Source organism: Bubalus bubalis, chromosome 7 (assembly GCF_019923935.1).
Source record: "Bubalus bubalis isolate 160015118507 breed Murrah chromosome 7, NDDB_SH_1, whole genome shotgun sequence".
Classification (NCBI taxonomy): domain Eukaryota; kingdom Metazoa; phylum Chordata; class Mammalia; order Artiodactyla; family Bovidae; genus Bubalus; species Bubalus bubalis.
The window spans coordinates 91,616,715-91,632,761 of record NC_059163.1 but is presented as its reverse complement, the minus strand read 5'-3'; the positions used below and the strand labels follow the sequence as shown (position 1 = coordinate 91,632,761).

The window sequence follows — 16,047 nt, the reverse complement described above, 5'->3', positions numbered from 1 at the left end:
ATTTATCTCTTTTACTTTCTGTAAATTGCATACGACTTTATTGTCTCTGTTTTGGTCCTTTGGGATGTTACCAATCTCCCGTCTAGTTTTTCAAGCCAGTCTTCCATTTAAACCAAAGGTTTTGAGGTCCTCCATGGCAGTCAGGACGCATGTGATCAGGCATCTCTACCCTCAGGCTTCTTGAGACTTACCTGAACACCAGGTCAGTCGCTGTTTCCGGGCCTCTCCTGTGGTTTGCATGGGTGCCCAGTGGGTTGAGTGTGGAGCAGAATCCTGTTGGCAGTGGCCTCTCTGACCGGTGACTTTCCTATCATCCCAGTTCCCTCAACTGACTCCACTCACCTGACCTCCACCAGCCCCTCGTCCCCAACTCCATCCCAATTCTCAGCACTTCAAAGGAAACAAAACCAGTGAGAACAACGGATCCAAATGAGCAACTCACGGGCATGCCTGGCATTCCGCGAGGGCCATCCTTCCCTGTGTCCCCAGGCGGCCCTCTTGGGCCCGGTGGGCCTGGAGGGCCTGGCGGCCCAGCCTGACCTTGGTCACCCTGCAGTAGAGAAGGGGACAGACCAACAATAACTGTGAGAGATAAAGACCCAGGTCTTCTTTTCAACACTTTAAATTTGTATTATCTAATCTACGTTTATACTATAAAAAGAACCTGAACAACCAGAAACGTAAAGCCTGTAGGCAATTTGCCTGCCAGCAGGAAGCAAATAAATATTCATGCTGGGTGAGCTGAGTAGACACTGTTGAAATCAAAGCTCAGGAACCAGCACTCTCAGCTCTTGGAAGTAGTGTGCACGTTATCATTATATCAGAGCTGGCGGAAAACTTCTGCATAACTTTATCCATGACAATGCTGCATCGGTTATATTCACCTTACTTAATAAAATGGCTGCATTTATAATTGGACAAATATCTACTTTTTCATAACTTATAAAATTCGACACACAAGGCTCTAGTCATGCTGAGAAATAATTTATACATTTCTAAAGCTAGAGAGCTTAGAAACTGGATCTATCGCTGGATATAATTTTTAAGCTGTTTTCCTTTTTCTTCATTTAAGAAAAAATTAGATAGACTTTCTATACCTTTTGCTTTGGGTATTTTCATATACATTTAAAACAAATGCAGCTCATGAAACATAATTTCACTGTAGTATATTTTAAAATAAATACCCACCACCCCACACCCCACTCATGAAAGATAAATAGTTAAGCAACAGTATACAGAGTAAAAATTGAATGTAAAGGAGAAATCCAACTTGAGCAAGAATAAGCACTACCTTAATCAGGCGGCGTTTAATGAGCTGCTGATCAGCAGAGAGAAACCCATGATTGATTTTAGGAAACACCATCTGATCAGTCAGGTGAGGTCAAAGGTTGGAGTTCAGAGGTGAGAGAGTTGAAGAATAGGCATCAGAAGACCCCAAGAAAGAAATAAAGATACACGCATTAGACTTATAATAACCATCCAGAAAAACAGAACTGGTACTTGTGTCTGACATTGGACCCTCTGGCTCTTCTTGAAAGAACCATAACCCTGAAATGGGGTGGTGAAACCAGATTTTTGGTTAGAAATGAATCTTTTTCTGTTTGCTGTGGGTGTTGGGTCTTTTTAAACATTGTATATAGCGAAGCAGATAACGAGTCACCTGTACTCCAAGCAGAAAGTCCAGAGACAAAGTGCCAGTTCAAATTCTGTCAGATTCATCAACCAGCATAATGTGGCGTGAACGCGACTGTCACGTTATTGATGCCCGAAGTCCAGAGTATTTAGGATTATCTGATGTACTGAAAGCTTTCACAGAGCATGGTGATGCATGCCAATCAGACTACCAAGGCATGGCACAGCCTATGAGAGCTTGCCTGCCTTTCTTTGACTTCAATATCCTCCCCTCTTTTGGGCTCAAGAGTCTCCTTTTTAATATACATGTGATCTCACTGATGGAGGTGAGGTCCTGGATGCCCGATGACCTGCTGTGCGGGATGAAAGGGAGTGACTGGACTCGGCAAGCCAGTTGAGCTGTTCTTGCTCACTCTTATGCTGATTGCGGGCTCTGACTGAGCAGCCATGGGTGCCAACCACAAACCTTGACGGTGAGGATCTGATTACTGTGCAGAGCAGCAACTGTGGGGAAGCCTGGCAGACCCTATGGACAGGGCACAGCAGCAAAACAACACGACACAAAACGTCACACAGACATTCCACCCGTGGACAAACAAAACAAGCATGCACCTAAAGCCACCCCATCCCGGCTCTAAGTCTTGCCTTGTTTGACACACCCTAAACAAAATCAGACACAGGAGGTCCCCAGGCCAAGCATTCCTTCAAGGGAATGGTCAACTAGAGAACCCAGGTCCACTGGGATTCCACGTATGTACTCAAGATTTCTGGACTCTTACATATAAAATGTTAGTACAGAATGGAGGTAACTACAGACTCTGTTACAAACACAACACTGTAATTTCCTTCTACTGGAATTCTGTTTACAACTCAGGATATACATGTATTAAATCTTTTTCTGGACAACAGTGAACAGAATTTTGCAGTCAGATCAGACGTATTCCTCCAAATAACTGCAGTATGCCTCACAAAATATAGTCTTACCACCCACATATCAAAATTTCTCTCTCCGATCTTATGATGACTCTCAGGTCTTTCCTGTCTCAGGAATGCCTGCAGAGGTGGTGGATGGAAATCTGTCTCTTATAACATGCGGATTTCGTGTTGGGGGGATTTATGGTCACACTCTGCAGTAATCGCTTCTGTCACGTAACTTTTCCAAGACAGCTTGACAGTTCACACACCCCCCTGAAGCAGAAAAGTGGTTTTGAATTCCGTAACAGAGGAGAGCAAGGGAGGGATGCTTTGAACGGCCTGAACTTTACTAGCTTGTACTAATTTGTCTTCACAGGCTTTATCAATTGGGTAGGTCTGAGAGAGAAATTTTGCCTGTGTTCGATTTCTTTTTCAATGACACGGGATACCAGAGGCTTGTATTCCAATTTTTTTCCCACACAGAATGCGTTTACCATACAAAAAGCAAACAACAACCACGACAATATTTGGCCTTGAGCGTCTGCAAGATTCCTTCCTAGGTTTATGCCTCACTCTCCCCACTTCCCACCCAAATCTATTTTAAGGATATTTTTGGGGAAAAGCCAGACATTTTCTAGTTTTTAAATTTTATTAGTTTGGGTATATTTTCTCCCCTATTTCCCCTTATTAGGAATCTTTTTCTCTTAAGAGAGCCAGTAAAATTATGTTTGTAGTCTGAGACAGCTCTTCAGCCCTAATGCCTTTGGTTCTCCTCCTTTAAGAGTTGGGGCTTCTGAGGAGGCAAAGTCAAGGACATCGCATCGCTTTTGCCAAATCCTTTCCAATAAGGTTATTGGGTGGCTGGGTAGTTTCAGGGTGACCCATAGCCTCTTTTTGTTCTCCTCAAGAAAAGTTCTTTAAACATAGACTCTCCACAAATTCAGCAATGCTACGAGTTGGAAAACAGATGTGTACAATTTGCTTTTGTTTTACTATGGAATATGAGTTTAAAATGTTATTAGATGGTTACGTGCCAGCATCTTTCCATCTGTGACTCATTAGCCCTATATTACACAGTCAGAATTTTATATATAAACCTCATATTTATGTAACAAAGAACAAAAACAGATACAAACAAGAAGTCTATGAGGGATCGGAATCTTGATTAGTGGCGATAAATCATAGTGTCACTTGAAACGGGATTATCTAACAAAAATAATTTAAAATTAAAAAACCTTTTTAACAGCACACATGGTAGATCTTACAAATGTTTTGAAATTTGCATGTATAAATAAGTCACTTTTTTTACTCATATCTGAGCATGACCAGCTTGCTGTTTGATTATATTTTCTAAATGCTTACCAACAAAGCATTAAGTTTTAGAACTTAGTTTGGTTTCCAGTTGCCAGTAAGATCTAAAGAGAGAAGTGGATAGGTGATTCCCATCTCAGACAGACCCTTTTTCTCAAACAGAAAATCTCTGTTTGAGGAAGCTGATTTTATATTCCTCAATCATCTTAACTGTGGACATGCTGCCAATTAGGTGCTTAGAACAACATTTAAAAGATTTCATTAGCAAGCTAGCCAAAAGGACTTCAGGAGCTTACATGCAGTGAAGTAGAAAAGAGACAGGTAGACAATTCTCATGAATTCTAACAAAAAACTCACGGCCTGGGCTACAATATCCTAGGACTCTGCGCGTTTCAAACTGGGATAATGCTTAACCAAGATCACGATGAGAGTGTCCTGTGAAGAGCTTAAAGACAGTAATAAACGTGGTGCCTCTTCCTTAAGACTCAATTTTAATGAATGGTAATTTTTTTTTTTTTTGGTTGTGGCGCTTGCAGGATCTTAGTTCCCTGACCAGGGATTGAACCCATGCCTCCTGCAGTGGAACTGTGGAGTCCCAACCACTGGATTGCCAGGGAATTCCCAATGGTAAGTAATTTGAAACATTTTGAAATAAAGCAAATGTTGACATAATATGGGGTAGAATGTAACCCTGGCACAAAACTTTAAAACAATGTTACCACTGGACAGTGGTAAAGAGCCTGATCTCACAGGGGAGACCCCCAGGTCACACACGCACCCTGGGCTGACCCTGCTTCCTGCAGGAGGTCCTTGGAGGGCGAGTCTGAAAGCACTGGTGCCGAGTGCCTGTCTGCACACCCAGGCTTCGTGTGACCACAACTGCTAGGCCGCCTTAGCTGTTCACAGAGAGGGCACTTTAGCATTACACATGCCGTTCTTCCACAGTATCATTACTTACAGGCCTTTCTAAATAAATGGAATGGACATATTTCACTTGGTTTTACATCTCAGAAAATTTGCCTGGTACACAGATGGTTTGAGTGGGTGTGGAAAGAAAAAATCTGTCTCCAGAAAAACACGGAGAAAGAGCCCAGGAATCAGCTGAAATCCTGAAATAATTTGTACTCATTTTCACCCCCAAAGATTTTGAGTGTTTAAGAAACTGGATACACAAGAGTATAAAATTACTTTTTATAACCCATTTTCCTGGGCATAAAGACTTAGACAACTTCATGAATCTTCCCCACATTCTGTGAAGAAGGTCACCAACCAGGACTAGCGTTCAGATTCCATTACAGGAGGAACTCTCTCCCCCTTCATTGCCTTCTAGAAGGAAAGGTGCTGGCCTGCCCCAGAGGGATGGAGGGCAAATACATAATTCATAAGAAATGCTGCTAACTACTTGGAAGCCATTAAATACAAGATGCTATTGTCATTTTTATTGTGTACTCAGTAAGGATGAGTGTTATGTGATTACATTATACTGAGAAAATTTTGTGTTTTGTCAAAAGTATGCAATAAGGCAATGATAGAGCCAGAAATTTAATCTAGGAATTCTGATTCAGACTTTGTCATCATGAAATTTACATGTTTATAATTTCTCTCTACTGGTTTTATAGTTTAAATATCAGAAAGCTGAAAAACTGACTAACATACAGCAATATTTAAGAAGCATTTACTGAGTGTCTTCTGTGTAGTCTTCACTGGACTAGGCCCTGGGGATTGCATGGCGAGTAAGACCCCAGGCTCACTAGGTTTAATGTGTAGTGGGGAAATAGGGAAAAATAAGTGGGTAAAGATAGGAAGTGATAACCATTATAATGGAGAAATGGAGAGACTGCAAAGGAAATAAGATGTGTACCTAACACTCAGTTGGCAGAGTCATGGAAGACTCCCCAGTCTGGTGAATGAGGGCTCAGGGGTTGGCAGAGCCATAATAAAATCAAAGACAGGATGATCATTTAGGAAAATGTTACAGGTGTCCCTGGTGGCTCAGATGGTAAAGAATCCACCTGCAATGCAGGAAACCTGGATTTGATCTCTGGGTTGGAAGATCCTCTAGAGAAGAGAATGGCAACCCACTCCAGAATTCTTCCCTGGAGAATCCTATGGACAGAGGAGCCTGGCAGGCTACAGTCCACAGGGTCGCAAAGAGTCGGACACGACTGAGTTACTAAGAATGTACAGTGGTCTAGTTGAGGGACTATGTTCTAGAACTAGAGGAGGACAAATTCATAGTTTCATGTGAATTAAGGAGGTAAGACTCACAAGACTTGTAGCTTCGCTGAGAACATGCAGAAGATACAGGAGCAGAGTCCTATGTCGCTACCTTGAGCAACAGGAGGATGGTAAAGGGAATACTAGAAGGAAGCAGGTAGTTGGTTTCGAATGATGGATTCAGTTAGATGGCTGAGTTTGAGGTGTTTATGGACAGCCAAGCGGCAGCAGTTGGATATGCATATAAAACATTCAGGAGAGAGGTAGGAATCTCAAGTCACAGGGCTATGTGAAGTCGCTTAGAGAGGCGGTAGAGAGAATAGACCTAGGGAGGGAGGAACCCTTGGAAAGACTTCAATTTAAGGGATGAACAGAGGAAGAGGCAACTACAAATAGAATTAATAAAAAGTGGTTGTAGAAACAGGAAGAATAGGAACTCTTCTAACAAAAATTCTAAACAGGCAGATGACTCAAAATGGCATACACATATACTTGACTCCAGTGTTTACTGCATCATTAAATAAATGACCCATAGTAAGAGCAGGCTAACAATGGCCAATATTACTAACAATAAATGCTCACTAATAAGCGCAAGGGAGTGTCTGTGAGGTTGTAGATGTCTGGAGGAAAATATTAACAATTATGTTAATTATAAAGGTGGTCAAGGGGGCCTCATAGCAAATTTTAAGGAACAAATGATAAATGTTATGCTGAAAAATGAGAAATTCTGAGTATCTCCATAATGTAAATAGTATCATAATTGTTTACCCAAAGCATATCATGCATTGCAGCATAACCATTATAGTGGGTATGTGAGCAGCATAAATAAAGACAAATATTCCCATAAGTTGATAAAATGATTTCTAGCTAAGAGAGACCAGATGGGGAAATATTATAATAGAATGCAAAAATATTTAGGTAAAAGAATTACTTTAGTTTAACAGCAGGAACTCTTAGAAGGCTAAATAAGGGAAAAATTAAAAGAAAGAGATTTGCTGGTAAATCATTCCATATTGTAGTAGATGGTATAATCTGTCTGAATAGAAAAATCAGCTGTATGAAGCTAGAGAGCTAAAAGAATTCTTTGAACAACCAAATAAAATGAGCATCAGAGCCTGTGAAAATCAGTATTTATAGCTGGCTGAAAAAGACCGTCTTATGATAATTATGGAAAGAACTAGCTTTGCATAGTTAAATAAAATATTTGGCTCAGAATATTAATATTTGTTTTTTATGGGTACTCTAAGTTCTATGCTATTGTTCAGTTCAGTTCAGTTCAGTTGCTCAGTCGTGTCCGACTCTTTGCGACCCCATGAATCGCAGCACGCCAGGCCTCCCTGTCCATCACCAACTCCTGGAGTTCACTCAGACTCACGTCCATTGAGTCGGTGATGCCATCCAGCCATCTCATCCTCTGTCGTCCCCTTCTCCTCCTGCCCCCAATCCCTCCCACCATCAGAGACTTTTCCAGTGAGTCAACTCTTCGCATGAGGTGGCCAAAGTACTGGAGTTTCAGCTTTAGCATCATTCCTTCCAAAGAACACCCAGGGCTGATCTCCTTCAGAATGGCCTGGTTGGATCTCCTTGCAGTCCAAGGGACTCTCAGGAGGCTTTTCCAACAGCACACTTCAAAAGCATCAATTCTTCAGTGCTTAGCTTTCTTCACAGTCCAACTCTCCCATCCATACATGACCACAGGAAAAACCATAGCCTTGACTAGACGGACCTTCATTGGCAAAGTAATGTCTCTGCTTTTCAATATGCTATCTAGGTTGGTCATAACTTTCCTTCCAAGAAGTGAGTGTCTTTTACTTTCATGGCTGCAATCACCATCTGCAGTGATTTGGGAGCTCAAAAATATAAAGTCTGACACTGTTTCCCCATCTATTTCCCATGAAGTGATGGGACCAGATGCCATGATCTTCGTTTTCTGAATGTTGAGCTTTAAGCCAACTTTTTCACTCTCCTCCTTCACTTCTATCAAGAGGCTTTTTAGTTCCTCTTCACTTTCTGTCATAAGGGTGGTGTCATCTGCATATCTGAGGTTATTGATATTTCTCCCTGCAATCTTGATTCCAGCTTGTGCTTCTTCCAGCCCAGTGTTTCTCATGATGTACTCTGCATAGAAGTTAAATAAGCAGGGTGATGATATACAGCCTTGACGTACTCCTTTTCCTATTTGGAACCAGTCTGTTGTTCCATATCCAGTTCTGACTGTTGCTTCCTGACCTGCATATAGGTTTCTCAGGAGGCAGTTCAGGTGGTCTGGTATTTCCATCTCCTTCAGAATTTTCCACAGCCTATTGTGATCCACACAGTCAGCTATTGTGTTCTACCATAAATGTTAACCTTAGTTACTCCAGGAATTATCTCTTCATATGTAAAAAATAAGTGTGAGTTTACAAATTATTTAGAAGAGAATAGTGCAATCTCTACATTGACAAAGTCATGTCATTAAATATTATAGCTACTGAAATGCCAAGTAGGCAAAGACAAACTGCAAAGGATCTTGTAACTAAGCAGAAAGATGGTGGATAAATTTCAACACGGGAGGATGTAAAGGATAAGAAAAACTACCTGAACTATACATAGTGAGACAGGATTTCCTTGGTACATACGATCTGAGAAGGGGTTTCAGGAGGTGTTGTGTTTACTAAGGACATACAACTAAGAAATATCAACAAAAGACGAGACCCCCATGAAAACAGGTAGCATTCCTGAAGAATCACTGCCTGAGCCTGAGGAAATCAGAGGTGCATAGATGTGGGACACAGGGAAGAAAACAAAATAGCCTCACAGTATGGGAAATAGTGCAAAATTAAAATTATGTCGATTTTTAAATAAATATTTTGCTATCATTGGATCATAGCATCACCACCTCAATGAACATGAATTTGAGCAAACTCCAGGAGATACTGAAGGACAGGAGAGTCTGGTATACAAACAGTCGGATACGCCTTAGCGACTGAACAACAACGAAGTCATTGGCTCAATCCTGTACTGGGGTTTCTTAATAATAATGAGACAATAAATAATGATAATGATGGTAATGATAGTGGTCAATACTCATATGATACTAGAGCTTTATCAATTTGGGATCTTAGTTCCCCAGTCTAACTTGTGCTCCCTGCAATGGAAGCAAAGAGTCTTAACCAATGGACCAGCAGGGAATTTCAATGTTAGCTTTTTAATCCTCAGAACAACCATCTGAATGATGAGGAATTGGAGGTACAGAGAGGCTATGTGTTTGGCCCAACTAGCAATAAGTAGCAGAGCCAAGATTCACACACTTGCCATCTGCCCCAGAATCTACCGTCTAAGCCACCATACTTTCCATAAATTCTTCACAGTCTCTGAATTTCATTGCCATCTATTCATTCATTTATTCAAGAAGAATTTATACTGCTATAAGAATTTATCCTTACTATAAAAAGGCAATATTTGGATATTGAGATTAGAAAGCCTTGTCCCAGGCTTCATGGAGCTTAGGGTATAATGAAGAAAGGTAGACGTTAAACAGGCAATTATAAATGTGGTTGGGATCTCTTTTCACATACATATTTACGCTCTTTTTCTCTTATATTCCTCCATTTCTTTTAATCTCTCAATAAAGCTTTTGGTTGGCCATCTGCTACTACATCAGGAGAGGTACGAGGAGACAGTGGAAAACAAAACCTGTTTGCCAACATTGCTAGAAACCAAAAATATCCAGGAAGATACTCCCCAAACTGGAAGAGAGAAGGAGATGTGTGGCCCCCAAGAGTAAAGGGGGCCCAGGTTTGGCTTCCCTACAGCACTTCCAGCAAGGCAGTAATACTGCAAAGAAGAAATGGCTATGTGACATGCCTAGATGCACAGGCCTATGGGAAGCCCTGAAAAAGATTTCTGTGTCTGAAGTGTGGCACAGAAACAGCAGAGTCCCCCGTGATGCCCTGGTGACGCAGCAGTGGCACATGGTCTCCAAAGGCCATGCAGTTCAGCTGGGTCACGCTGCCTTCTCAGCAGCAGACTGTGGGCCGATGGTGGAAGACCAGGTGTCTCTCCATTCCCATCCCTAGGCTTTTTGCTGCTAGAAGACCCTAGAACTGTGAACTGGTCCAAAAGGAGAAACAAAAGTGTAGAAATCCCAAGAAGACTGATCTTGATTGTTTTGTTGGCACAGGCAAACGGAGGTTTAGATTCAAAAATCAAGTTGCTATAGAAAATTGAATCATAGTTCTTACTCATTGAGAGTTTGGATTGAGAATCACACCCCCGAAGCGAATATGATGACTGTTGGCAAAACAAAGGCCACAAGAATCCACAGAAAGGGGACCGAAACCGAGGTGAGATGGTCAGGGAGGACTTCTGAGGGAAGTGATGTTTAAGGTAAGACCCGGAGAACCAAGTTCCCTGTGGTGGCTCTCCAAGGGCCCTGACACTCTCCTTCCAGACAGTATCATCAAGATGAATATTAGAGCCAAAGAGAAAGCATATTTTTCTTTTCCAAAGAAATGCTGAATCTACACTTGGATTACAAAGATTAGGTAATGTTCTAGGTATTTCCTTGAGACCTAGACCTTGTTCTGCACTTGGAGAAGGTTAGGATAAGGGCAATAGCAGTGACCATGGGGTGTGGGATTGCTGTGGGAAGTCAGATTGATGAGCTGAAAGAGATTAACTGAAACGTCCATTCCTTCAGCTAACAAACAATATGCAAAATATAGTGACAGAAGCCGTAGGGGTTTAAATCTAGTGGGGAGGAGAGGTTATCACAAGACTATCAATTCAAATAGAAAATATACTGAATTACTGCTGATTGCTTTGGCTACCTGATGCAAAGAGCCGACTCACTGGAAAAGATCCTGATGCTGGGAAAGATTGAGGGCAGGAGGAGAAGGGGGTAACACAGGATGAGATGGTTGGATGCCATCACTAACAAAATGGACGTGAGTTTGAGCTCTGGGAAATAGTGAAGGACAGGGAAGCCTGGCATGCCGTGGCCCATGGGGCCGCAAAGAGTCAGACTTGACATGACTGAGTGATTGAACAACAACAATAATGCTGATTACAGGAGCAAGCAGTATGCTCTCTAAGCACATTCTGACTTGGGGATGGAGTGGTGCTTCTGTAAAGTTGGGATTTGAGATGGGCAAAGAAGAATGAAACAGAAAATATATTCGAGGAGGGGTGGGGTGTGGACTTGGGGCCTCTGGAAGAAGGCATTCCAGTCTGAAGTATAGTGAGCAAAAAGGTAGAAGGTATACTTGGAAATTGCTGGTAAGTTGAGTTTAGATGGGGTGAAGCATACAGTTTTTAGGAAAAAACCTAAAAAAGCTGATATAGTATAGAAGCGGGAGGTCTTCAAAGAAGCATTAAAGGCAGACACGGTGGTAAACCATGAAGGTGTTTATACAATGAAGATGCCATGCCATACATGCATTTGAGGAGGACATGCTAAGTCACTTCAGTCATGTCTGACTCTGTGACCCCATGGACTATAGCCTTCCAGACTTTGTCAATGGGATTCTCCAGGCAAGAATACTGGAGTGGGTTGCCATTTCCTTCTCCAGGGGATCTTCCTGACCTGGGGATCGTACCCATGTCTCTTATGTCTCCTGCATTGGCAGGTGAGTTCTTTACCACTAGCACCACCTAGGAAGCAAACCCTGGCCAAATTACCAAAAAAAGATTAAGAATTAAGATGCAGTTCACGATCCTTTCTCTACAATTCCAAAATCCAAGGTCCCTGAAAACAAAACATCTCTTAAGTTTAACTAAAGATCTTTATAACTTTGCAGCAAACTCATTTGGTGACAAAAACTTTTTTGAGCAGATGTGAGGCTATTTATGGTCACTAATAATCCATCTTAGCATGAACATGCATGTGCTCCACTGCAGAAACTGATGGCTTGATTGCATGGTGCCGCAGGCCTCGCTAACAGTGTCAGACAATATGTGGTGGATGGAAAATAATAACTTTCTAGTGCCTAAAAACTCTAAATTCTGAAACACGTTTGACTCTGTGGGTTTCAAGAAGGGACTGTAAGCTTGTTCCCAAGTTGATGACAAAGATCCTTTGAACAGAATTAAAGATTGTAGAAAGAGTAGTAAGTTGTGAAGTTAAGGCAATGCATTTAGTTTTGAACGGTACAACTTGTTAATATAGGCTAGATTGGCAAATGTCCTGTTTAAATACATGGTAATCTGAATTACATATTATAATTAATATAAGTTTACAGTAATTAGAAATAAATTTCCCTTTATGATTGCAATGTTATATATTAATCAGGACTAGCCTGATCATTTGTTACCTAGTGTCTTTTAACAAATTGCTTTAATGAATAAATAACCACAAGGTTAGCATACATGTTTTGCAAGTAAATGCAAAAACAGACCAGAAAAAAATTTTGATCTTTTAGGAAATTAAAAAAAAATCCAGAGATTTTGTTTAGAGCATTAATCAGATTACAAAGCAGTACATAATAATTTGCTTAACAACCTCCCCCCTTTAAAAAAGGAAATCATGCTAAAGTAAGCTTTAATTCAACCCATCTGATTTGCATAAAATTTGCATTTGAAATACAAATTATGAATTATTTAATAAAAGACTAATAATCTTTTAATTCTCCAAGAATCTTCCCTCAAAGATAGTACAGTATCACGATAACGTACAATACAATAATATGCTGCACGATGAACAGGGAGGCCTGGCGTGCTGCAGTTCATGGGGTCACAAGGAGTTGGACATGACTGAGCGACTGAACTGACTGATACTTCTACAGGGCTTCCCTTGTGGCTCAGATGGTAAAGCATCTGCCTACAATGCAAGAGACCCAGGTCGATCCCTGGGTCAGGAAGATTCTCTGGAGAAGGAAATGGCAACCCACTCCAGTATTCTTGCCTGGAAAATCCCATGGTCAGAGGAGCCCAGTAGGCTACAGTCCATGGGGTTGCAAAGAGTTGGACACAACTGAGCGACTTCACTTCACTTCCTATACTTCTATAAAACCAAGCATGCTTTTCACTTGAGGTTGCCAGTCAAGAGCTTACCTCATATTGAATATATCCTATCCACTTTCTGGAAGGAAATAGTCTATATTTGGGAGAGGAGGCACAGTAGGATTAGGAAAGAGCAGTGCCAGGCAAATAGGGGGTTCATTTACTGATGGTACACTGAAAGGAAAATCAGCATTTGTCCTGTAAGAAAAACTCAATTTTTTTGCATTTTTCATTCTGGGAGAAAAGCATAAAGAAGTGTCCTGTTATTCCCTAGAGACTCTATTTAGTGTCTGGCTTAGTGGGTGTTTGCTAAACTTCCTTTGTATGATATTAGATTGGCTTGACTCTAAAATTCCTTGGGCGTGCTTCCTGGATGGCAGCATCTTTTCTTCTTTCTGCAGACGGGGCAGATGGCTGGAAGCCCACCTATAAAAGAGCTGGCGAGCATCCCATGGGGCTCAGTTATAAAGAGTGGACAGTCATCCTCATATTTCCCAATCCAGCTCTGAAGTTCACCCTCCTGCATAAGTAAATTTGAGCCCACAACCAACACCTGATAGCCCCTTGGGATAATGGAACTCTTCAAAACTGACCTTAGCAACAAAAGACCATGGAGTACTTGGAAGAGTTCACCAGGTAGAACTGTTACTTGGAGTAATACCACTCTAGGTACATTCCTCTAATATTTAACTAGTCCCGTTCTCTAATATCCCCCTTTAGTCCACATCCTAAATTTTAGTGTGTTCCCAGTCTGTTCAACTACTCAAAACTAAAATAGTCTGTGTCTTGAAACATCCTTTAAATTTGCAAGTGTCCATATGGACCTCAAGTACTGGATGCAACTTAGGACATTTGAATGCCCTGCACAGAATATTAATCAAGGAATTGAGAAAGGAATATGTCAAGGCTGTATACTGTCACCCTGCTTATTTAACTTATATCCAATGGCTACAATGGGAGAAACAATATTTATATTTGATGCTATTTGTTGCACATGGGGTAAATGCAAATGGCTATAAGTACCAGGCAGATAACATAAATAAGTGAGCAGGTTTAAGGAAAGAGGAAGTGGGGAGACTTGGCTGAATAGGAGTCAAGCTGGGACTAAAAGGAAATGAGGAGGACTCGAATGATTTTGCCTCAGGGGAAGGTCTACATAGTGCTGCTATATCTTTACATGCTTCAGGAGAAGCAAGAAATCTCAGGTGTTGTTTGTGTGTTTTTGTTTTGTGTGTGTGTGATGAATGCTTCATATTTTAAACATTTGCTACCAATTCAAAGGCCATGCCAAAGAAAGTTCATACTACCGTACAACTGTGCTCATCTCACACACTAGCAAGGTAATGCTCAAAATCCTTCAAGCTAGGCTTCAACAGTATGTGAACCAAGAACTTCCAGATGTACAAGCTGGATTTAGAAAAAGCATAGGAACCAGAGATCAAATTGCTAACATCCATTGAATCATAGAAAAATCAAAGAAATTCCAGAAAAACACATACTTCTGCTTCACTGACTATGCAAAAGCCTTTGACTGTGTGGATCACAATAAGCTGTGGAAAATTCTTAAGGACATGAGAATACCAGACCACTTTACCTGCCTCCTGAGCAATCTGTGTGCAGGTCAAGAAGCAACAGTTAGAGCTGAGCATGGGACAGCAGACTGGTTCAAAATTGTGAAAGGAATATGTCAAGGCTGTATATTGTCACCCTGCTTATTTTAACATATCCAGAGTCCATCATGGGAAATGCTGGGCTGGATGAATCACAAGCTGGAATCAAGGTTGCTAGGAGAAATATCAACAACCTCAGATATGCAGACGATACTAGTCTAATGGCAGAAAGCAAAGAGGAACTAAAGAGCCTCTTGATGAGAGTGAAAGAGGAGAGTGAAAAAGCTGGCCTAAAACTCAACATTCAAAAAATGAAGATCATAGCATTTGGTCTCATCACTTCATGGCAAATAGATGGAAAAACAATGGAAACAGTGATAGACATCATTTTCTTGGGCTCCAAAATTACTGCAGATGGTGATTGCAGCCCCCAAATTAATAGATGATTGCTCCTTGGAAAAAAAGCTATGACAAAACTAGACAGCATATCGAAAAGCAGAGATACCACTTGGCTGACAAAGGTCTGTATAATCAAAGCTATGGTTTTTCCAGTAGTCAAATATGGATGTGAGAGTTGGACCATAGAGAAGGCCGAGTGCTGAAGAATTGATGCTTTTGAACTGAGGTGTTGGAGAAGACTCTTGAGAGTCCCTTGGACTGGAAAGAGATCAAACCATCAATTCTAAAGGAAATCAACCCTGAATATTCCTTGGAAGGACTAATGCTGAAGCTGAAGCTCCAATACTTTGGCCACCTGATGCAAAGAGTCAACTCAGTAGAAAAGATTGAGGGCAGGAGGAGAAGGGGGCAACAGAGGATGAGATGGTTGTATGCCATCACTGACTCAATGGAGATGAATTTGAGTGAACTCTGGGAGATAGTGGAGGGCAGAGGAGCTTGGCATGCTGCAGCCCATGGGGTCACAAAGAGTCAGACACAACTTAGCGATTGAGAAACAACAATAATCAATTCAAATTTACTTTAAAACACAGGAAGCTTGGGCTGGTGCACTGGGATGACCCAGAGGGATGGTATGGGGAGGGAGGTGGGGAGGTGGTTCAGGATGGGGAACACGTGTACACCAGTGGCGGATTCATGTTGATGTATGGCAAAACCAATACAATATTGTAAAGTAATTAGCCTCTAATTAAAATAAATAAATTTAAATTAAAAAAAAAATAAAACACTTTATAGTCCAAACAAAAATACATTTGAAGGGTGATTTGGGCCACAGGGAACCAGCTAAAGGTCTCTGATCTATGCTTCTGAATGTTGACTTAGAAACAAGGCAAGTGTGTGAGGGCTTTGCTTCAGAAAGGAAGTGATTTGGTTAATCTCTTGCAGGAACTTTATTTATAACATTTGTCACGTGAAGAAAGGG

General features: G+C 41.2%; 1 protein-coding gene across 1 annotated transcript in view; it reads right to left on the bottom strand.

Moving 5' to 3' along the window:
* Nucleotides 1–16,047, bottom strand: part of COL25A1 (collagen type XXV alpha 1 chain) — a 485,880-nt gene that overhangs the window by 118,844 nt on the left and 350,989 nt on the right. The window contains exons 8-9 of the mRNA XM_045166311.1: nt 1,292–1,363; nt 443–550 (exon numbers count right to left, since the gene is read on the bottom strand). Coding sequence (XP_045022246.1) covers nt 443–550; nt 1,292–1,363 — 180 coding nt within the window. The remainder of the gene's footprint in view (nt 1–442; nt 551–1,291; nt 1,364–16,047) is intronic.